The following is a 23,556-nucleotide window of genomic DNA, read 5'->3' as shown; positions in this document are numbered from 1 at the left end:
TTCTTGTGATGTCGATATGCCATTTTCTTTTATGGTCTCACTTAGACCCAATGACTCAAGATGCATTTCTACATCGAGAGTCCATGACATATAATTTTTCCCCGTAATAACAAGAGCAATGAATTCGAGCTTTGCCAAGTTTGTCATGGTGGTACTAAAAAAAATTTACGATTCATTTTATTAGTTAATGAATATTGCAATACAAAGTAATGGATAAACAACAAGTACAAGCATTCGTAAAAATAAAGAAAACACATGAGGATGATATTCTCCAATAAATACAAGACTCGTGAGTATGATAACCAAAATATTTAAAAATATCTTTGAGAAAGCCATTTTATGAAGAATAATTTTTAGAGAAGAAGTGAAAGTTGGAGTGATTGAATGTGTGTGAGATCATATTTTTAGGGCAAAAACTAGCCGTTTTGTTACCGTTTATGACCGTTGATGTACAAAAAAATAAATGTATGCATTTGTATAATTTTATGGTAATAATATGATGTATATAATATTAGTCATGTTTAAATAATTATGTATATCATATCACATTATTATAATGCGGTGTCACAAGTTATTTTGTTTAAAAAACTTATAGGCTTTTATACTTGTCGTATTCCTTACCGGGAGTGTGGGATGTCGTCTTAATATCCTAACAGGATTTATAGCAAGTTTTTGAAAAATTTATTTTTATTATTATTTATGAATAACTTTATATTATATATTAAATAGATACACAATAAATAAATAAATAGTAAAATAAATATTATTACTTTTGTTACATTTTTCTTTTGTTTTGAGCTTGGAAAAATATGAATGACTTTTAGAGCTTCGTGCTGATAACGTGTTATGAAAAAGTAAAAATTTATGGTAAAAAATAAAAATCTCAAACTCTCAAAATTATCAAACTACACACTTTATAATTTTTTTCTCTCAACTCAATTGTGAATTTCTTCACAAATGGTGAGGTTATTTATAGAATTTTTTTACAAATAATCCAAAAAATAAATTCATCATTACCTATATCATCATACACTAATTTTAAATATTTTCAACTCTTATTTTCAACATTCAAATATTTAACACACATGTTTTAAATATTAATTTTCAACATATGTCTTATTTTTAAACTTCTTTTTTTTATCAATAATATTTATATAAAATACTTATATATTTTTTATCAAGAACAAAAAGTTATTTTTTATTTATAAAAAATATTTTTATCAGATATTTTTTTAAGAAATGAAAAAATATAAAGTTTATGAAGACGAAATTAAAAATAAGGTTAAAAATTTAGATAACACTATTATATATATATATTATTAATTGATAATAAAGATTTTATGAAGACGAAATTAAAAATAAGGTCAAAAATTTAGATAAATTATGTTTTTAGTATTAAAAAGGATGAAGTTTTTTTAAGAAAAATAATTTATAGAACTTTTTAAATATATAAGAAAAATTATTCGATTTTCTCATATATATATATATATATATATATATATATAATAGTGTTAATTGATAATAAAGATTTTGAATAAATGGCATTTGGTAAATGTTAGACTTATTTAATTGTGGTGATGAGAGTCAAAATCAGTATGTCGTAATAGATAAAACCAGAAGACTATATAAAAACAAAAGATATCATATCTCGTTAACAAAATAGTACTCTTCGAGTATTTATCAGCTTAGAAAAACCAGAAGCAGAATGTAGCTTTATAAGCAGAACTTAGTTTAAGCAGAAGTAACTTAACGTCTTTTACTTGATCGTTACTATCTTAAATGTTACCGTTACTTTACGTAGTACAAGTATTAATTGCACCATTAATGCTGTACGAAGTTATTTAATAGGTCTTACCAGTTTTGGTATAAAGCAAAGACTGATTATTCTGAAAGCATTTTGCAGGAACCTTTTTAGGTAATAAAGCTGATTCTATCAGGAGTCAAAAGAAGTCGTTTTTGTTTACGTTGGATTCAAGTTTTTTATATATAAGAAGATCAATTCTATTGGGTACAATAATTGTCCCTGCTTGGTAGAGCGATCGAATCGTGGTGTTTGAGCTGCTGTGCGGTTTAAAAGATTTGAGTTGCACCATTACTACTAGCTATAACTTTTAGTAAAGCGGCAAGCGCTCAGTCCTGCAATTGGTATCAGAGCCAAGGTCGGGGGTTCGATTCCCATTTATTGCAAGGAGTGCAATTATTGGGAGGGATATTGTTGGGTGCAATAATTGTCCCTGCTTGGTAGAGCGATCGAATCGTGGTCCTTGAGCTACTGTTCGGTTTAAAAGATTTGAGTTGCACCATTACTAATAACTATAGCTTTTGATAAAGCGGCAAGCGCTCGGTCCTAAAATTCTTTATAAAAAGATACGTTATTATCTTTATCAACGCAATGATTATTGCAACGTAAGTTTGAGCTATCATCAACTACTGCTCATCTTCAAAGCTCAACATACAGAAAAGTAGCACACGCTTTATCATCAAAGCTGAGATCATTTTGTGATGTTACTGTTTCATAAACCTCTTTAAGCTAAACATCTTACTATATCAGTGAGAAGAGTTTGTTAACTGGAAAAGAGTCTTTCTCCAGAACTTTGTTCTATTCGATTTTACGGAGTTGTGTAACTAAGAGTTTTAGTAGGCTAAGGGTAAGCCCTACTGAAGTGGGTGTGTACAAGTGTTGTACTGTAAAATCCAAAGTCTTTTAGTGATACCTCCTGGAAACAGAAGAAGGGGAGACGTAGAATATTTTATCTTCGAACTTCCAGAAACAACCACTGTTCTACTGCCTACTATTTTATTATTTCTCTTCCTACTCTATTGGATCGTTTCCGGACTTATTGTGATATGCTGGACTTACATTCGAACAAGACCAGCTACAATCTCTAATAGGATTCTAGCACCCTTTGCAAAATCGTTAAACAAAGGAAAGAGTTTATTCACCCCCCTCTAAAATCCTTCTCAATCCCCAACAAGTGGTATCAGAGCAGATTTTTCTTGTTCTAAATATTTACAACAGATATGGCACATTTCAGCAAAGTTCCTATGTTCTCAAAAAAAGATTTCGATGACTGGAAGATCTGCATGCAAGCTCATCTTGCAGCTCAGGACGATGACATGTGGTTTGTCATCACAGATGGTCCCCTGAAATTTTACAGCCAAATACAACTATTGCTGTTACTGAGGGGGCATCTCAAATGGTTGAGAAGCACAGAAATGAATGGACTGGCGAGGACAAAAATAAAGTCAATCTAGACAATGTTGCGAAGGACATTCTCTACAAAACACTTGATAAGAACACCTTCAGCAAGATCAAGATGTGTTCTACTGCAAAAGAGATTTGGGAAAAACTAATCCAAATCTGTGAAAGAAATGAACAGACAAAGGAGAATAAGTTGTCTTTAGCAATGCAGAAGTTTGAATATCTGAAAATGAAAGTTGGAGAAACTCTGAGCGAGTTTGATGAACGTTTCCGGTGACATGGCATGTTTTAATTGTGGAAAAATCGAGCATTTCATCGCTGACTGCCCTAAGACAAAGAAGGATGATCAAAAGAAAAAGGAATACAGGAGGAATGACAAGAAATTCAGAAGAGATTGCAAAGCAATGATTGCAGAAGAAAGCAAATCAAAATGGGCGGATTCTAGTTCCGAATCTTCTGACTCAGAAATTCATTCCAGTGATAGCGATGCAGAAGAGATCAAATGCCTCATGGCAGACACTGAATCAACCTCGACATCTGGAGAGGTATTTGATTTTGACTCTAACGAATTTACACGAACTAATTTGGTTAAAGCACAACATGACATGGGGGAAGAGTACTCGAGACTTTCTCAGTCATTCGAGGAAGTTAAGATTGAAAATCAAAACTTAAAGGATCAAGTCAGTAAGTTCACTTGCTTGCAAGAGAATAGCTGCAATGATTTAAAAGTTGAGATGAGTAAATTAAGAACTGAGAATGACAGGATAATTGCAGATTACCAGACGATGAAGTCTGAGAAACAGAAACTATCTATTCTCGTAAATGCATGGAACAATTCTTCTGTTTCACTAGAGAAGATGCAAGAATTTCAGAAGCAATCTGGAGACAGGAGTGGTCTCGGATTCAGCAACAGTGAAAGTAGTTATTAAACCAGTACTAAGCCAGAACTGGATACAAGCAAAGGGAAATACATTCGTTTTCTAAATCCAGTGTGGTATATGAACCAGTAGTACCAACTGTTCAAGTTGAAAGGTTTGTAGATCAGACGAACAGAAGAAATCATTATGGTCTGGGTTAAGTTGAACCTAAGGGAAGAGTCCACCAAAGTTTTGGATCCAGTAGAGGATTCAACTCAGGAGGACCACCCTCTATGAAGGTTAAAAATAACCAGTACTATAATTCTAGACCTGTTCAGAATAGATACAGATTAGACAACAAAAACAGAAGGGAAGAACAACATTCTAAGATGCATTCTATTAACGATAATAGACCCTCTGTTGCACACACCTCTGTGGATACCCGAAGTACAAGGTCACCTAGAATTGTACAAACGTAGGTTCTTAAAGGACTGATAAGGCTTGGACCCAAATAGATTGGGTACCATTTACTAGAACTTGTGATTGCAGGAACAGGAGAGGAAAGCCAAGATCAGCAGCTCCACATGGTATCTGGACAGTGGATGTTCCAGACATATGACCGGACAAAAGAGTCTACTCTCAGATCATGTTAATATTCCTACATGTTTAGTTGCCTCCCATAGTGATAAATATTGGCTATGGCACAAGAGATTGAATCACCTGAACTTCAAGTCTATCAATAATCTCAAGAAGCAGAACATAGTTGATGGTTTACCTGATATTAATTTCGTTAAGAATCATGTATGTTCTGCATATCAACTTGGTAAACAAGTGAGATCTAGCTTCAAGAATAAAGGTAGTAAATCAATATCAAGGTATTTGGAATTATTGCATATAGACTTATTTGGTCCAATCCCTATCATGAGCTTAGGGGGAATGAAGTATACACTTGTTGTTGTTGATGACTTTTCTAGATTTACTTGGGTAATATTTCTTGCAGGAAAAGATCAAACCAGTAGCCTCCTGATCAAGCTTCTGGAAAGGATTCAAAATGAAAAATCAGTTTTTGTCATTAAAATCAGAAGTGATCGGAGAACTGAATTTACTAACAAGATTCTTGAGTTATATTTAGATGAACAGAGTATTCATCATGAATTTTCAGCTGTCAGAATGCCTCAACAGAATGGAGTAGCTTAGAGGAGAAACAAAACTCTTAAAGAAACTGCTAGAACTATGCTAGCAGATGCAGACATCTCTCAGCGCTTCTGGGCAGAAGCAATCAACACATCATGCTATACGCAAAACAGAACCATGATCAACAAAAGGCAGAATCAAACTCCATATGAGATATGAAAATGGAGTAAGCCTAATGTATCATATTTTCATGTATTTGGTTGCAGATGCTTTGTGCACAATAATGGTAAAAATTATTTGTCTGCGTTTTATTCAAAATCAGATGCTGGATTATTTCTTGGATATTTAGCAGTAAGCAAATCATTCAGAATCTTCATTAATAGAACTCTCAGTGCTCCTGGAATTTCTAACGTGTCAAATTTGAGTAACAGATTAGACATGATTCATCGGGAACTGGATAGTGAAGATGATGCAGAACCAAGTGTCAAAGATGCTCAAAATCCAGAACCAGGCATTCCTCTGGTAGAACCAGTTGTTCAGACACAGGACATACCAGAACCAGAAGTTGACATTCCAGAACCTGCTACTGTTTTAGCTGAGCATGATCCCAATCCATCAAACCAGGTAGAAATTTCTTTATACCCTTTTGTTTGGAGAAAATCTCACCCTCCATATTTGGTCATTGGTAATCCAGCAGCTCCGTTAAGAACCAGAAGGCAAATGATTAATGAATATATGCATGCTTCTTTCATATCTCAGGACGAACCAAAGAATATTGAAGAAGATCTTCTGGATCCCAGTTGGATTGAAGCTATGCAAGAAGAGCTGAATCAATTTAAAAGAAATGAATTTTGGTTTCTTGTACCTAGACCATCTCATCAAACTGTTATTTGAACCCGGTGGGTATTTAGAAACAAGCTAAATGAAGAAGGTACTGTTGTCAAAAAAAAGAAAGACAGGTGGCTCAAGGTTTCAGACAAAAAGAGGGAATAGACTATGATGAAATGTTGCGTGTTTTCTTGATTGCTCGCAAGCGCACGATGTCAAGTTATAGTAGAATGAAATTTTGAGTACGAGTGTCGATCCCACGAGGAGTGTGAACTAAAATTATATCAATGCTTGTAATTAAAATAATCTCAACTTTATTTAGAAAAATCAAAAGAGATTTGGTTTACTTAAAACGATAATTATTCACAATTAAATTTATACTCACGAATTCCAATTATTTAATGACCAAGAACACTTAATTATTTTATTCTCCCTTTACCAAATGACGAATAAAATGTATCAATCAAACTTCGATTCAATTATTCCTAATAAAATCTAAGTTTAATTGATAAATGCAAACAATGTTCTTACCTAAGCCTCGCTAAATTTATACGCCTTCCGAACGATATAAACATTCAATGATGTGCCTCTAATGATCTATAATCCTAGTCCCTCTCCCGAGTTATAGAATTAATCAAACAATAAACAATTTATGGCCAGTAAATTGCAGTGAAATAAACACAGAGAACACAATTAAACAAGAGCGGAATTCAATCAAATAAACCTCTGCGTCAAATCATCGTATCCACAAAGTTACGTCATTCTCTAGACTAGAAAATTAGTTCATAATGAATTCTAAATAAAAACAACACATATTCGAAGGTTTAGACATCAAAATACAAGAAAATATAAAGGCGAGAGAGTAGATGACAAATCCGAAGTGTCGTCTCCGTCCCCAGATCCGTCGTTCTTCGTATTCGTGACCGTTCTTCGCACTCTGGATCTTCGTCTCGTGTCTGCGCCTCTCTTCTCTCGTGTGTTTCTTTCCCAAGGCGGCTCCCTCAGTTCTGAACCCTCGATTTGTTTTTATCCCCCTTTCTTGGCCGTAAGTCGAAGCCCATCTAATCTTGTCTCGCCGCCATTAGCGCCGCGGCGCTGAGTAAGTGGCGTCTAGGCGCCCGTCAATTATGAAGGTTAGCGCCGCGGCCCTTATTCCTTAGCGCCTAAGCGCTTGACTCTCGGCTTTTAGCGCCGCGACGCTGTGTAGGTAGCGCCTCGGCGCTTATACTTCGGCATTGATGCGCCGCGGCGCCTCTTAGGCAGCGTCTAGGCGCTTGTGTTTCGCACAAATGAGTGTTGTGGCGCTAGTTTTGGCGCTGCAACTCTTATTTATCGCAGTTTCACGCTAAAAAACATCTATAATTGCTCCAAACCATCAACTAGTTGTATATCCCCTGCACGACACAAAAACAACAAAAACCACGCCCAATTTTGTTCGAAACCAGCATAGATAAATAGGATTAACATATAAATTATTTACAATTCTTGCACTTATCAAATCCCCCAAACTTGAACTTTTGCTAGTCCCAAGCAAAATAAAAGTAAAAATAATAGGAATGCAGACTCAAGCAAGGAATTAATGCTGACAACTATAGTCATGGATATGCAAAAAGTGACAGTGGCCTCAGATTGATTTATTTTCATGTGATTCATATTTACTCGAGAGTCACGTGCGTGTGTGATATGTCAATGTTTATTACCTTATCGAATGCGCAAATAGATTCACAATGTCAAATCGCCTTATAAACTTACGAAGTCTTCCGTTCGATGCAACTCACACTTCATTAAAATACACATTTACTTACACAAATCATAAAGGACTTTATTGGTGATTATTTGGTTTAAAAGATATTCAATACAAGTATACCAAAGATGAAATCACACAATGAGATGCTTGCATGCAAATGATTTAAGTCTATACTCATTAACCATGTTTATCAGGTGTCCATAAGTGTAATACCCTTACCCCATGACATTAAACTATAAATGCAATAATGCGGAAGCCTTATAAAAGCTTTGGAGAAAAATAATAATTAATAAAATTTTGGCAAAGTTTACCCATAAATATAAACTTACAAAATATTTCCAAGCAAACAAAATAAATATTACCACAATCAATCTTTCAAAACTACACATATATTCTCAAAACTTCCACTAAACACATAGATCCCATCTCCATAATTACCAAGTGTTTAACAAAAGTAAAGACATAATTTCTTGTTCAAAACATGAACCAATGTACAATACTTAAAACCATTTTATAATTGCCACATTTTATCAAAACATCATCCTCCAATCTTTGGCACATGCAACTTCCATGCCTCGACACTTCTAACGCTATTCCTTTTTATCTGCATCACAAGACATAACTGGAATGAGTTTACAAAACTTAGTAAGTGGAACTTTCAATAACAATTACATATACAATAGTGTAAAGAAAGGAATTATTACAATTGAACCATAGGAAATGCCGTCGTTCAATGGAATATACAGATAACAATTATAAGATGGCATTCTATCAATCATTTCCCTCATTTTCCTTGTATGGCATTGATAAGTCATCCGTCGATGGTATACATGTACATTTCAGTCAAAATCAGTCACTGTACATGTTAAATGTTGATCAACTTCCGTTATGTGGGTTTAGAAGTGCTAGAAGCACCACCACTACCATATAACTATCAAGCCATAAAAGAACCATTGAATCATTTTATCAATCATGTGGAGTGCATGTAATTAGAACTAGCTCCTTTCTTAGCAATTGACATCAAAATTCCTTTCCTTTTCTTTCAATCAATGAATCATTACATATCAAGCATATAATCAATGGATTAAAGGAGCTAGGAATAATAACAACATCATTCATCTTACATATAGGCCATGAGATGCATTCAAGGAAAAAAGCCCACTTACTACCAATGGAACTTGTTGTGATAGCTTCTTGGTAGTTGATCCTACAACACAAGATCAAGATTATACTATTAACTTCACATCTTCAACCTATAAATTATCATTCAAGCCTAAACCACCATTCCTTTCACTTCAACCAAATACCCAAAAGATAATTTTCCTTACCTTGGTTACTTGCTCTTGAGGATATGAAGATCACACCTCCAACTTGAAGATCCAAACCTTGGAAAGAAAGGAATTAGGAAAAGAAATGAAGAACCCTAGCTCTCCAAGTCGATGCATGCAAGAGGAGTAAGAGAAATGGCTAACTTATTGGCTTAGAAACTCTTAAAAATGTGTTTTATACGCCATAGACACGGACCCCGTGCCCCCTTCCGTGTATATGTCCGTGTACACTCGGTAAATTACAAATTTCGTTGGCAAGACCCAGACCCCGTGCCTGGGTCCGTGCCTTGGACATACGTCTCCGCATATTGAGTCATAGAATATGTCGTCTTGACAGGGAGAAAATGTGATGACTTGGTCAATCGATCCACGATCACCCAAATAGAATTATAGCCCTTCTGAGTTCTTGGAAACCCAACAACAAAATCCATAGTGATGTATTCCCACTTCCATTGCGGTATAGGTAAGGATTGCAATAAGCCTGCTGGTCGTTGGTGCTCAATCTTTACATGCTGACAAGTCAAGCATTCAGAAATAAATACTGCTATATCTTTCTTCATACCTGGCCACCAATACAATCGACGAAGATCTTGATACATCTTGGTGCCACCAGGATGTACTGAATGAGGTGCAGTATGAGATTCCGTCAAAACATCACGACGAATAGCATCACCAACAGGAACACACATACGGCCTTGAAATGTAATCAGGCCATCACTGTTCAATCCAAACTCAGAATTCCCCTTCTTCTATGCCTTTTCTCTCAAGTCCAACAAAAGAGTATCCAACTGTTGCTCATGCTTAATTCTGTCAATCAAAGTCGGTCGAATAACTAAGGCTGAAAGTCGAGCGATCGTACCTTCCTCAACTAATGCGATCTCACTTATCTGCAAATCCAACAACAGAGGCTTTTGAATCATAGAACCCAATTGAAAACCTGACTTTCGGCTCAATGCATCAGAAACCACATTCACTTTTCCTGGGTGGTAACTAATAGTGCAATCATAATCTTTCACAAGTTCTAACCACCTTCTCTGACGCATGTTCAGTTCTTTCTGAGTAAAGAGATACTTAAGACTTTTATGATCTGAGAAAATTTCACATTTCACGCCATATAAATAATGTCGCCAAATCTTCAAAGCAAAAATAACGGCTGCCAACTCAAGATCATGAGTCGGAAGTTCTTTTCATAATCCTTCAATTGACGAGAAGCATAAACAATGACTTTGCCTCGCTGCATCAACACAACACCGAGACCTTTCTTGGAAGCATCTGTATACACCACAAAATCTTCAACTCCCTGAGGAAGTGCTAACACTGGAGCTGAAGTCAATTTGTCCTTCAATACTTGAAATGCTTTCTGACATTCATTAGTCCATTCAAACTTAACTGTCTTTCTCGTCAGAATAGTAAGTGGCAAGGCTATTTTAGAGAAATCGGCAATAAAACGACGATAGTACCCTGCCAACCCAAGGAAACTTCGTACCTCAGCAACTGTCAAAGGAATATGCCACTTCTTAACTGCTTCAATCTTAGCCGGATCCACAGCAATTCCTTCCTTGGAAACGATATGACCTAAAAACAGCAATATGTATCAACATCTGAAACATAACTAATATCAAACTGTCGACAATACTCGTAGCTACACAATTTAGACTAGACTCAATCCTAGTCTAGGGATCCCGGTTTCCAGAAGTTGGCATTCCTATATCGACCAACAGTAATAGAAAAGAATCCAGTTCTATCCACGTCGATAAGGTATCGATCACCAGAAATAGAAAAAGGTCTGGTTCTATCCACACCGATATGGTATCGATCACCAGTAATAGAAGGAACTCTAATTCTATCCACACCGATATAATATCGATCACCAGTAACAGAAGAAGCTCCAATTCTATCCACACCGATACGACATCGATCAACAGTAATAGAAGAAACCCAAATTCTATCCACATCGATAGCCAATCATCCGGTGACAAACTTTGGCACTATCGCCAATAAACTATCTTGTGACATCGTGCAATGTGCCCGTGGCGATCCCGCCACTATCAGACACTTCTGTTACAAGATTTCTCGTCTAATACCTGCTATCTATAAATCAAGAGAACAAGTACATCAATCAAATCAATGCAAATATCAATGCAATAAAATAAAGTATGTGATTTAGGGAAACTCAAGTCTAAACCGACTTAAGTCGATCTCCCGATACCACATTGACTTATACCTTTCGTTTGTAGTTTCGGTCAGGAATTCAACTTTGTCAATTCTTCAATGTCCAGTTGTAGCCTACGTTGTTAGGAACTCGGTACCGAAGTCGGATTCAAAATCAGACGGACGGATTTTACACGGTTGAAATTTGAAGCACAAGAAACCAACACTTTCTCTCAATTTCCCGTTGATTTCTTTGATGGAATATGTGTAATATGTATATATATATATACATCTCGCATGCCCCGAAACGTGTCTTCCGCAAATTCATCCAAAGCATCTCGCGCATATGCGCGTACTGTCTTCGCGCATATGCGCGAGACTATTGTCTCGGCGCATGTCTTCCCAGCCTCTCGCACATATGCGCGCCTCAATTCCGCGCATATGCGCGAGGCTCTCTGGACTCGACCTGCACAGCTCGCGCATATGCGCGCCCTCATGTCGCGCATATGCGCGAGGTCTTCTGCCCATTTGGCGCATGGGCGCGCATCACGTCGCGCACGTGCGCCGATGGTACTGTCCTCGCACATACATTTTCACACGTTACTTCAAATCGTGTCTCGGTTAATCCTTTCATAATCATATCAAATTTTAAATCGATAATTACAGATTACTAGGATTAAATTTCCGGGCATTACATTTCTCCCCCCTAAGATATGATTTCGTCCCTGAAATCACAGGCAATCCATCACATCAATAGAAGGTATGTAATAAAACTGAACAGAAATTTACATCAGTGAAATAATGCTGGGAATTCTTGTCTCATATCTGATACCACCTGTTGTGGGGACCCGGACGCTAATCATCTTCTTAATCATCTTTGGGATTTAATTATCAATTAATATAAACAGGGTCTAAAATTTTTTTTTTTAAAATACAAAGCGGAAACGTAATGTAATTCAATTCAAATTACATATTAAACATAAACATACAAGTCTTGTATTATCTACAAGAATTCAACTAGGTTCAACTATATATTAGCGCTGAATCCTAAGTTGTTTCGAAGCCCGGATCTCCACGCTATCTAGTCTAGCCTCGTTCTCTTCTTGACCCTGATCCTATCTGCAACTTTCTCCAGCCAAAATTCACACTTCTTGAATTTAGCATATAACTGGTTGTCCCTCAACTGCTGTAACACGATCCTCAAATGCTCCCAATGTAGATCTCGAGTCTTTGAATAAATTAAAATATCATCAATGAAGATAATAACGAAATTGTCCAAATATGGCTTGAAAACTCGATTAATAAGATCCATAAATACAGAAGGAGCATAAGTTAATTCAAAAGACATAACCAAAAACTCGTAGTGACCATACCTGGTTCGAAAAGCCGTCTTAGGTATGTCACACTCCTTTACTTTCAATTGATGGTATCCTGACCGCAAATCAATCTTAGAAAATACAGTAGCACCTTGCAACTGATCAAAAAGATCATCAATTCTGGGCAGAGGATATTTGTTCTTGATCGTTACTTTGTTGATCTCTCGATAGTCAATACACAGTCTCAAGGACCCATCTTTCTTCTTCACAAATAATACCGGTGCCCCCCAAGGGGATGAACTTGGTCTAATAAAGCCCTTATCTAATAATTATTGCAATTGACTCTTCAACTCTTTCATTTCAATTGGGGCCATTCGATAAGGGGCTTTAGAAATCGGTGCGGTACCTGGTACAATATCAATAACAAATTCCACCTCTCTATCCGGTGGCAATCCCGGCACATCATCCGCAAAGACATCAAGATAATCCCTCACAATATCAATGTCACTCGCATTCCCACTCTCTTCTCTAATTATATCCACCACCGATGCTAGAAACACATGACAACCCTTAACCAACATCTGATGCATTTGCAAGCAAGAAATAAAAGAAAGGCCAAGCAAAGTACCTGACCCTGTGAAGACCCTGCTATCACCATGCCCTGAAGGAAAACGTACTGTCTTGGCTACACAATCTATGACAGCTCGATAAGTAATTAACCAATCCATTCCCAAAATAACATCAAACTCAATCATAAGAATGACAATCAAATCGGCATTCAACAATTCATCATCTACTTGAACAGGGCACGCTCGAATCACACTTGAAGAATGAATATAATCTCCCGAATGAAGCACAATAGAAAAGTAGATAATTTCACCAATAGGAGCAAGACCCAGAGAATGCATAAATTGATCAGATATAAAAGAATGTGTGGCGCCAGTATCAATAAGAGTAGTAGCTAGCTTGCCTGAAAGAAGAATGGTACCTGAAATGATTGACGAATCAAAATTAACTCCTTCCTTGGTCAAAGAGAAAATACGCCCCTGAACTCGGCCCTTGCCCGATGATTGAGTGCAATTGATCGCAATGTGCCCAACACCTCCACATCTATAACATTTTTTGCTTCCAACTAGGCACTCTCCTTTATGTGGTTTATGGCAGTTAGGACATAAAGGCTTATCTGATTCAGATGGAATCGCAGGAGCTTTACCGCGATATTCTTCCTTTCCTTTCCCCTTGTGTCCTCCTTTTCCTCCTTGAAATGAAGCTTGACCCTTTTGGACAGATTGTTGCCTCCTGAATTGTCTTTCTTTATCAATCTCTTTCTCATCATATTCGGTCATGAATGCTTTCTCAACAATCTCCTTGTAAGAATTAGCCTTCGACATTCGAACATCTCTTCGAATCTCTGCTCTCAACCCCCGCATAAAATGCTCGGCTCTATCTTTGTCATTGCTAGCAATGAAAGGAACAAAAAGACAACCTTCTTCAAACTTCAAGATGTAATCATTCATGCTCATTGTCCCTTGCTTTAGCTCTAAGAATTCTTTCACCTTGCGGGCTTTAACATCGCTAGGAAAGTACTTGTCATAGAACAAATCTTTAAACTCATTCCATTTCAATGTTTGAACATTAATCGTTACCTTGGTTGCTTCCCACCAAATTCTTGCGGTCTTGGTTAAGAGCAACACAGAACAACTCACTCGATCTTTATCATCAAAGTTAAGGTAATCAAAGATCGCCTCGACCGCCTTCACCCAATCCATTGCAATCAAAGGGTCCGGACTCCCTACAAATTCGGGTGGATTCATCTTCTTGAATTTATCATAAGCTCCCTCAACAACTCGTTGATAACGACCTTGGCCTCTACCTTGAACCGGTGTTTGCAATCGGAGAAGTTGCTGAATTTGTTCCCCATGCACTTTAGCTTTCTCATGAAGTAGCCTACCAAACTCATCAACTACATTAGAGGAAGTACTGTCTCGGTCTTCTCTGGCTCTCCTTCTTGGAGGTACTTCACGAGCTTTTCTCTTGGGTGGCATTTTTCTATATTGAATCTCAATTTAAAATCATTTTCAAAACATATTACATGTAAAGCTTATTTCAAAACATATTACATGTACTTCACGAGCTTTTCTCTTGGGTGGCATTTCTCTGATACCACTAAATGTAACACCCTTACCCCATGCACTTTATTGGTGATTATTTTGTTTAAAAGATATTCAATACAAGTATACCAAAGATGAAATCACACAATGAGATGCTTGCATGCAAATGATTTAAGTCTATACTCATTAACCATGTTTATCAGGTGTCCATAAGTGTAATACCCTTACCCCATGACATTAAACTATAAATGCAATAATGCGGAAGCCTTATAAAAGATTTGGAAAAAAATAATAATTAATAAAATTTTGGCATAGTTTACCCATAAATATAAACTTACAAAATATTCCCAAGCAAACAAAATAAATATTACCACAATCAATCTTTCCAAAATACACATATATTCTCAAAACTTCCACTAAACACATAGATCACATCTCCATAATTACCAAGTGTTTCACAAAAGTAAAGGCATAATTTCTTGTTCAAAACATGAACCAAGGTACAATACTTAAAACCATTTTATAATTGCCATATTTTATCAAAACATCATCCTCCAATCTTTGGCACATGCAACTTCCATGCCTCGACACTTCTAACGCTATTCCTTTTTATCTGCATCACAAGACATAACTGGAATGAGTTTACAAAACTTAGTAAGTGGAACTTTTAATAACAATTACATATACAATAGTGTAAAGAAAGGAATTATTACAATTGAACCATAGGAAATGCCGTCGTTCAATGGAATATACAGATAACAATTATAAGATGGCATTCTATCAATCATTTCCCTCATTTTCCTTGTATGGCATTGATAAGTCATCCGTCGATGGTATACATGTACATTTCAGTCAAAATCAGTCACTGTACATGTTAAATGTTGATCAACTTCCGTTATGTTGGTTTAGAAGTGCTAGAAGCACCACCACTACCATATAACTATCAAGCCATAAAAGAACCATTGAATCATTTTATCAACCATGTGGAGTGCATGTAATTAGAACTAGCTCCTTTCTTAGCAATTGACATCAAAATTCCTTTCCTTTTCTTTCAATCAATGAACCATTACATAGAAAATATATAATCAATGGATTAAAGGAGCTAGAAACAATAACAACATCATTCATCATACATATTGGCCATGAGATGCATTCAAGGACAAAGCCCACTTACTACCAATGGAACTTGTTGTGATAGCTTCTTGGTAGTTGATCCTACAACACAAGATCAAGATTATACTATTAACTTCACATCTTCAACCTATAAATTATCATTCAAGCCAAAACCACCATTCCCTTCACTTCAACCAAATACCCAAAAGATAATTTTCCTTACCTTGGTTACTTGCTCTTGAGGATATGAAGTTCACACCTCCAACTTGAAGATCCAAACCTTGGAAAGAAAGGAATTAGGAAAAGAAATGAAGAACCCTAGCTCCCCAAGTCGATGCATGCAAGAGGAAGTAAGAGAAATGGCTAACTTATTGGCTTAGAAACTCTTAAAAATGTGTTTTATACGCCATAGACACGGACCCCGTGCCCCCCTCCGTGTATAGGTCAGTGTACACTCGGTAAATTACAAATTTTGTTGGCAAGACCCGGACCCCGTGCCTGGGTCCGTGTAGGGGTCTGTGTACCCTCGGTCCAAGGAACACAACTGCACTTTTTCTTTCGAATTAGCCAAAGTGGTAAACATGAAAGTTGTAGCCCTATGTCTTTTATTGAATCTCCCACTAGTTTCAGGTCATTTGGAGGTCTGAGTAAAAATTTATGCCCATTCTACCAAAATGTATCAGTGCAGAAACGATGATATACATAATACACTTCGAATCACTTTTGACTCATCTTCCTCAACTATTTGAACAAAACTCAAAACATGAAAGTTGTAGGCTTGGATCTTAGCTTTCTAATGCAATTGGCCTCATGTCATTTGGATCAATATCCCATTCATTATGCTAAAAACTGTAACAGATACCAAAATTTTCATACCGTTTCTGCACCCCAACTACCTATTTGGCTCCAATCATCTAAACCATCAATCCAACTCCCAACATTATACCTTCACAACAATAACAACTACTCAAATACACAATCATCTACTTAACCATACCAAAATCATACAATAAATAACCATTAATACAATGCAATAATCATATTGATGCTATAACCTGAAATACCAACCCTTCCATCAACTATACTCATAAACCATAACAGTAACCATGATCAATAATAACTTAACCATTTATCCATAACACCAAACTATCGAATAACATCATTGAGAATAAAAGGATAAAAGATTGGGATATTACAATAAGCTTGACTTGAACAACTTTTCTGCACTAGTATATTGGATAAATGTGACAAGGTTAATAGGTCTTATAGGCTTATAACGTTAGGCTACGGCTCATGGCTACAATAAAGGTATGAATATCAAAATTTGAGAGAAATATTTGAACTTCATCAATTTCACTCATTTTCATTCTCTTTTCATTCACCATCCAGTTATTGTATTTTTCTCATTCATATCCTTCTCTCTCATATATTTTCTTTTTCACAACTTTTGATTCACGTCTTTTCATTGTTTTTCTTTTTTTTTTTTGATCTCCTTTCTGCACATTCATAATGTTTTTTTTTTCAAGGAGTTTTTGAATCATTCCAACGCTGCCAATGAACTTATTTCTCTCAAAATTTAGATAGGACAATAAGTGTATAAGTTTCATTAGGTATGTGGGGACCCGAACCTAATCCATCTTCTTAATCATTATTAGGATCATTTAATTATTATGGGTCTAATTTTTTTTTTAAAATACAATGCGGAAACGTAAAGTAATCAATCTGATATAAACCTCAACATAAAGTACAAATCATGTACAACATATGTTTATTCCAACTAGAGTTCAGCCACTACATCAAGTACTGCAATTCACTCTACTCTAAGTCCAAATCTCCACGCTAATCTGGAATCTCTCATTCTCTTCGTGACCCTGATCCTGTACCACCTGTTGTCATGCACACATACAAATAAGACAATAGCCGGATAACTCCGGTGAGAAATATATCCCAGTATAAACAATGTAAACATGCAGTCATATAAAAGCATATATAAAAGCATGAAACATATATCAACATCATGTATCAACTCAGAAGACATATATCGATATGAGGCGTAAATAAAACTCTAGACATGTCATCTCAGACTCGACTCATTTCTAATCTAGGGATCCCGGTTCCTGGATATGGGCACCTATATCGAATTTCAGCGATAGGAATGAATCAACTCCTAAGCGACATCGATATAAACCAATCATCCAGTGTCTTGGCGAATCAGCCAAAGACTTGGCACATCAGCCAATGACTAGGCACATCAGCCCATGACTCGACACCTGCTTTGCTAAAAAGCAATAGACTAAGCAAATCAATCTCAAGAATTGCAAATATCAATGCAATATAATTCAGGATGTGATTTTGGGAAACTCAAGTTGAATCAAACTCGAGTTGTGCAATCCCGAATCAACATTGATTTATACCTTTCTTTCTGTCTATCTAACTCTGTCGAAGCCCCGGATTCAAAGCCTGTCAATATCAATCTGGCAATAACAATATCGAGGGTATCGTATCACTATACAACTTAAATCAATACTGGATATAATTAGAACTGAATCAAATTCTGTTTCAACAGCATAACTGCACAATCTCGATATACCCAGCAATATAGTCTCAATCTGATATCAATCCCAACATCTCATAATCAATAACGATACAAATCTGATATCATATCTCAATCAATCCAACTCAGAAAATCATAACAATTCTATACGGTATCCGTTCTTCAATCCGGTTTCGATTATATGATATCTAACATATCAGAAACACCATATATGAATCATATCCGATTCTGGCAATATCATAATTTCAAATGATAACAAAACGTAACAAAACTTACGTCCTATTGTAGCTGTCGTCGCTAGGAACTCGGTGCTATACTCGGATTCAAATTCGGACGGACGGATCTCGACCAAATTAATTCCTGGTCTTCGAGGAAACTTTTCTTCCCCAGAGCTTCTCTTTCCTCGTTTCTTTTTCTGAGAATTCCATTGTTTGATCCTTATATATATATATACATGTTGCATGTAAGGGGCAAGTGGCACCTTTTCATCTTGCATGACTCGCGCATATGCGCGCCCGAGCCCCGCGCATATGCGCGAGACCTACTGTCTCGGCATATGGCAAAATAATCACTTCACGCACATGCGCGTACTATCTCGGCGCATATGCGCCCAACATTCTGTTTTGCACCTTCTCTACTGGACTGCTCGCGCATATGCGCGCACACAAGTCTCGCATATGCGCGAGACCTTCTGGTCACGCTCAAGTCCTTCCACACAACTCGCGCATATGCGCGCCCACTCTTCGCGCATATGCGCGAGGTCCTCTGCCCATCTTGCGCATATGCGCGCATCGTGTCGCACATGTGCGTCAATGGTACTGTCCTCGCAAACATTTCATGTATTTTCTCATCTTTCCCGGTCCGATCCTTTCCGTCAGTAATAACAGCAATTTATAAATCAATAATCGCAATTTATCAAATAAGATTCCGGGCATTACATTTCTCTCCCCCTAAGATTCGATTTCGTCCCCGAAATCACAGGAAATCAAATCAGATATCAAATCGGATACAATAAGGAATGGGGAATAGAAGCTAAATAAAAATACTCACGTCAGTGAAATAACCCTGGGAATCTCTCTCATGTCTGACTCAGTTTCCCAGGTAGCTTCTTCGATGCCATGACGACTCCAATGAACTTTCACAAGCGGAATAGTCTTCGTTCTGAGTTGCTTTTCCTTTCGATCGAGAATCTGAATCGGTTTCTCGAAGTAACTCAGTGTTTCGTCTAGTTCGGCCTCGTCTGGCTGAATAATATGTGAAGCATCGGAGAGATATTTCCGCAATAATGATACATGAAAGACATCATGTATTCCTGATAAAGAAGGCGGTAATGCGAGTCGATAGGCACGATCTCCTATCTTCTCGAGAATCTCATAAGGCCCAATATATCGTGGAGACAACTTCCCTTTCTTGCCAAATCTGACAACTCCTCTGAAAGGTGAAATCTTCAAGAATACTCGGTCTCCTGCCTCAAATACCAATGGTCTACGTCGAACATTGGCATATTTGGCTTGTCTATCCTGAGCTGCCTTCATTCTTTTCTGTATCAGCTTCACTTTCTCAGTCATATCTCTGATCATGTCAGGTCCAATCTCAGTAACCTCAGAGATATCGTCCCAATAAAGAGGGGATCTGCATTTCTTACCGTACAACGCCTCAAACGGAGCCATCTCAATACTCCTCTGATAGCTGTTGTTGTACGAAAATTCACAAAGTGGCAATGCATCCTGCCAATTAGTGCTAAAATCAAGCACTATAGCTCTAAGCATATCCTCCAATGTCTGAATCGTTCGCTCTGACTGTCCGTCAGTCTGTGGATGATATGCGGTACTCAGATGTAACTTCGTACCTAGAGCCTGTTGTAAACTCTGCCAGAAGTGCGAAGTAAACCGGGGATCACGGTCTGAAACAATCGACTTCGGCACTCCGTGCAATCTGACCACCTCTCTGACATATATCTCTGCCATCTGGTCATGTCGGTACGTCATCTTGTACGGAATAAAGCATGCTGATTTGGTCAATCTGTCAATCACGACCCAAATCGCATCACAACCTCGGGAGGATCTCGGTAGCTCTGTCACAAAATCCATGGAAATGTGATCCCATTTCCATTGAGGAATAGATAGGCTCTGTAACTGTAGTGCCCAAATTCAGTACGCGTATAACCCATGCATTCGTTTAATTATTAAATCGTTTAATTAATTTTAAATGAGTTTTAGCCATGCATAATTTATGAAAATACATTATTTTAAATTATTCATGTTTATGTGATGCACGTTAAAATGTTTTACGAGTTTCATGTTTCAGGCGATTATCCGAGGCATGATTGAGGAAAAGACCCGGTGACGATTTTTGGCAATTTCAAAAGATGGTATTTTATTTTAAGTCAAGGATGAGGCGTTTTAAATAATTTATTTAGTTTTAGCAAATTAAAGCCTTATTTATGTATTTAGTAATTTAAGAGTTTGGAACTTTTAAAATTAGTGTGTAAGCATTTTAAATGGGGAGTTTGATTAAATTAGTGTGTGTTAACTTTTCATTAGTATTTAATTTAGTTAATTTAGCACTAATTCCTCCTAATTAAAAACACACACACACGTTACACACACTCACACACACTTACACGTTTTTACACACACTAAAACACACAACACATCTACACATTCATGTTTTCAGATTTTTAAAGATAGGAAACCTAGGGTTCTCCATCTAAGAAGCAGCCGCCCCCTTCCCATTTATTTTCCAGCAAGTTTTCGGCAATTTTATTTCAAGATAATCGAGCCACCATCGTTCCTGATCAACCTCGCTTCTTTCTCCGCTTCGGTATCGCCGTTTCGGTAAAGTTTATCATCAAAAGGCACGTATAATCTCTCTTTTGCTGCGTCGATCATGTCATATTATGTGTTAGGTTGTTTTACGCGTGAAAATTCATGTATGTTGTTCATAGTTTGAGCGGTTATTTGTTTGGATCGATTTTGAAGGAAAAGTTTTAGATCTAAATCACGTTTTACTGTTCTTATTAAAACTGTGAATTTTCGGTCAATATTTTGGGAAAACTTTCAACGTGAAAAACGTAGAACTTTTTGATACCTTCGATTTGATATAAAATTAGAAATTTTTGGACGAAAATTGAGTGAGTTATGGCATTTTTCGTGGGACTGCTCAAACTGCGAATTTTAAGTAAATTGTGTTCTTGAAGTTATTTGTTGCAGGCTTCGTTGGGGATCGACGGGTGATCATTGCTGCGTATAGGTAACTCTGGTAATGATGTTTGGAGTATTTTTGAGGTTTCGTTTCATGTCTTTAGGCTCTTTAATTCATTAGGAGCCGTAAGAAAAGATTTTGTGTCAATTGCCGTGTTTTCGGGTTGTATGTGTCGTAGGGTGGACGTCGTCATTTTTGGGGCGTTCGTACGAGTTTAGTTCAATGCTATGGTGTCTTAGGATGGTCTCCAGGTGTTTAATTTCGTTCCATTAGGTGTTCATTTGGGAAAATAGACATTTCGTAAGCTTTCCTCGCAGGTTCAAAAAAGTCGAGGCCACACGGATCCATACACGGACCCTGACACGGGGTCCGTGCCTTTGTCTTCCTTTGAAGTGTCAACCGACCGAGTCTACACGGACCCTCTGACGGACCCAGACACGGGGTCCGTGCCTTTGTCTTCCTTTGAAGTGTCAACCGACCGAGTCTACACGGACCCTCTGACGGACCCAGACACGGGGTCTGTGTCCACACTTCTTCCCAAGTTTCACTTTTGCGCACCTGCACGGACCCTCACCCGGACCTCAGCACGGGGTCCGTGCCTTCCCTTTTATTCACGAGTCATTCCACCGCAACTACACGAACCCGGAGCCGGAACTGGGCACGGGGTCCATGTACTTGAGTTTTTGGGAAATATTATGGTATGCTTTGAGGTGTATGTCTTGGTTTGGTGTAATATTTAATAATGTCGAGTCACGGGAATTTTAGAACACCCTAGGGAAATGTATGAACTCGTGAGTAAGCTTGTTTGTTACGTCTAAGTTACACCCGTTAAGTTTATGAATTCACGTTAGTATGTTGCAGCAACGACCCCGGTCAAATTCCAACGAATCCCTCAACGCCAAGTAAGTATGTTGACGTGCAAGAAAATATTTTAAGTTTTTGAGGTATGCTAAATGTCTTGTGACCAAATTGAATGGGTTTGGAAGTCGGTGAACGTGGCCGAGGACCTCTGCACCCCGTTAAATTATGAACGGGTTAGATCGTGGTTGGAAAGCATTAAATTATGAACGGGGACCAACCAGCCCGTTAAATTATGAACGGGTATCTCATGTATGTTGCAGTGGATACGTCCCTGTCAGCCTAGTACTGTGGTTTGTCTGATTAGGCGTTTATTATGTATGAGTCACTTGCTTTGAAACATCCTCTACGCAAAATGAAGTCATGTATGTTTAAGTATGAACAAGTACGCAAGCATGTTTATGTAAGCTTTTAAGTTATGGCACGTCTATGTATGTATGCAAGTTCAAGCTCATTTCAAATCCAAGCTTCAAGTATGTATGTTCTATTTTAAAGTTGCATGCGATTTTATTATGTATTACTTGCTATTCTCAGTTTATACGTGTTGAGTCTTTAGATTCACTAGACTTGATCGATGCAGGTGAGGATGTCTATGAGGAGACAGGAGGTGGGGACCAAGGAGCAGGCTTGGACTGAGCGGGAGGCTAGACCCGAGGACCGCCCACGTTATTTTAAGATTTTAAGCATGAAAATATTAATACTCTGATTTTACGTTTTGATACGAGATGTTTTGAGCAAGCTTTTCTTTTAGCAAATTTTTTATTGGTGAATGGATGATGTAGTGACGACCGTATTGATTTTATTTTCGTATTCAAGAAAATTTTTAATTTTTTCGCAAATTTTAAGTAGTAAAAAGTATGGTACGTCACAGTTGGTATCAAAGCGGTGTTCTTGTAAAGGGTTATGCCTTCTGCCAGTTGCGAGAAGCTCACGAAGTCACACCTCAAGTCTGTAAGTTTTAAAGTTTTGAATTATGTTATGTATTAAGCATTATGTCATCATTTCAGCATGTCCATGTTTTAAGTTCGATTTACGTGATATTAGTAGTATGTTCATGCATGTTGGGTTTATGTTTTGGGAAAATTTTGAGACAGTATGCCTCCTAGACGCATGATCAACCGGGAATGAAGGGATGAGGACAGAGAGACTCGAG

The 23,556-nt window shown here is 37.3% G+C and overlaps 1 protein-coding gene across 1 annotated transcript in view; it reads left to right on the top strand.

Annotated features, from left to right (window-relative positions):
- Nucleotides 1-20,732, top strand: part of LOC142532242 (5-methyltetrahydropteroyltriglutamate--homocysteine methyltransferase-like) — a 41,125-nt gene extending 20,393 nt beyond the window's left edge. Inside the window, exon 6 of the mRNA XM_075638557.1 lies at nt 20,649-20,732. Within this exon, the coding sequence (XP_075494672.1) occupies nt 20,649-20,687 (39 nt within the window). The 3' untranslated portion in view covers nt 20,688-20,732. The remainder of the gene's footprint in view (nt 1-20,648) is intronic.
- The last annotated feature ends 2,824 nt before the right edge of the window (nt 20,733-23,556 follow it).

Source organism: Primulina tabacum, chromosome 18 (genome assembly GCF_025594145.1).
Source record: "Primulina tabacum isolate GXHZ01 chromosome 18, ASM2559414v2, whole genome shotgun sequence".
NCBI lineage: Eukaryota > Viridiplantae > Streptophyta > Magnoliopsida > Lamiales > Gesneriaceae > Primulina > Primulina tabacum.
This window is presented reverse-complemented; position numbering and strand designations above follow the sequence as displayed.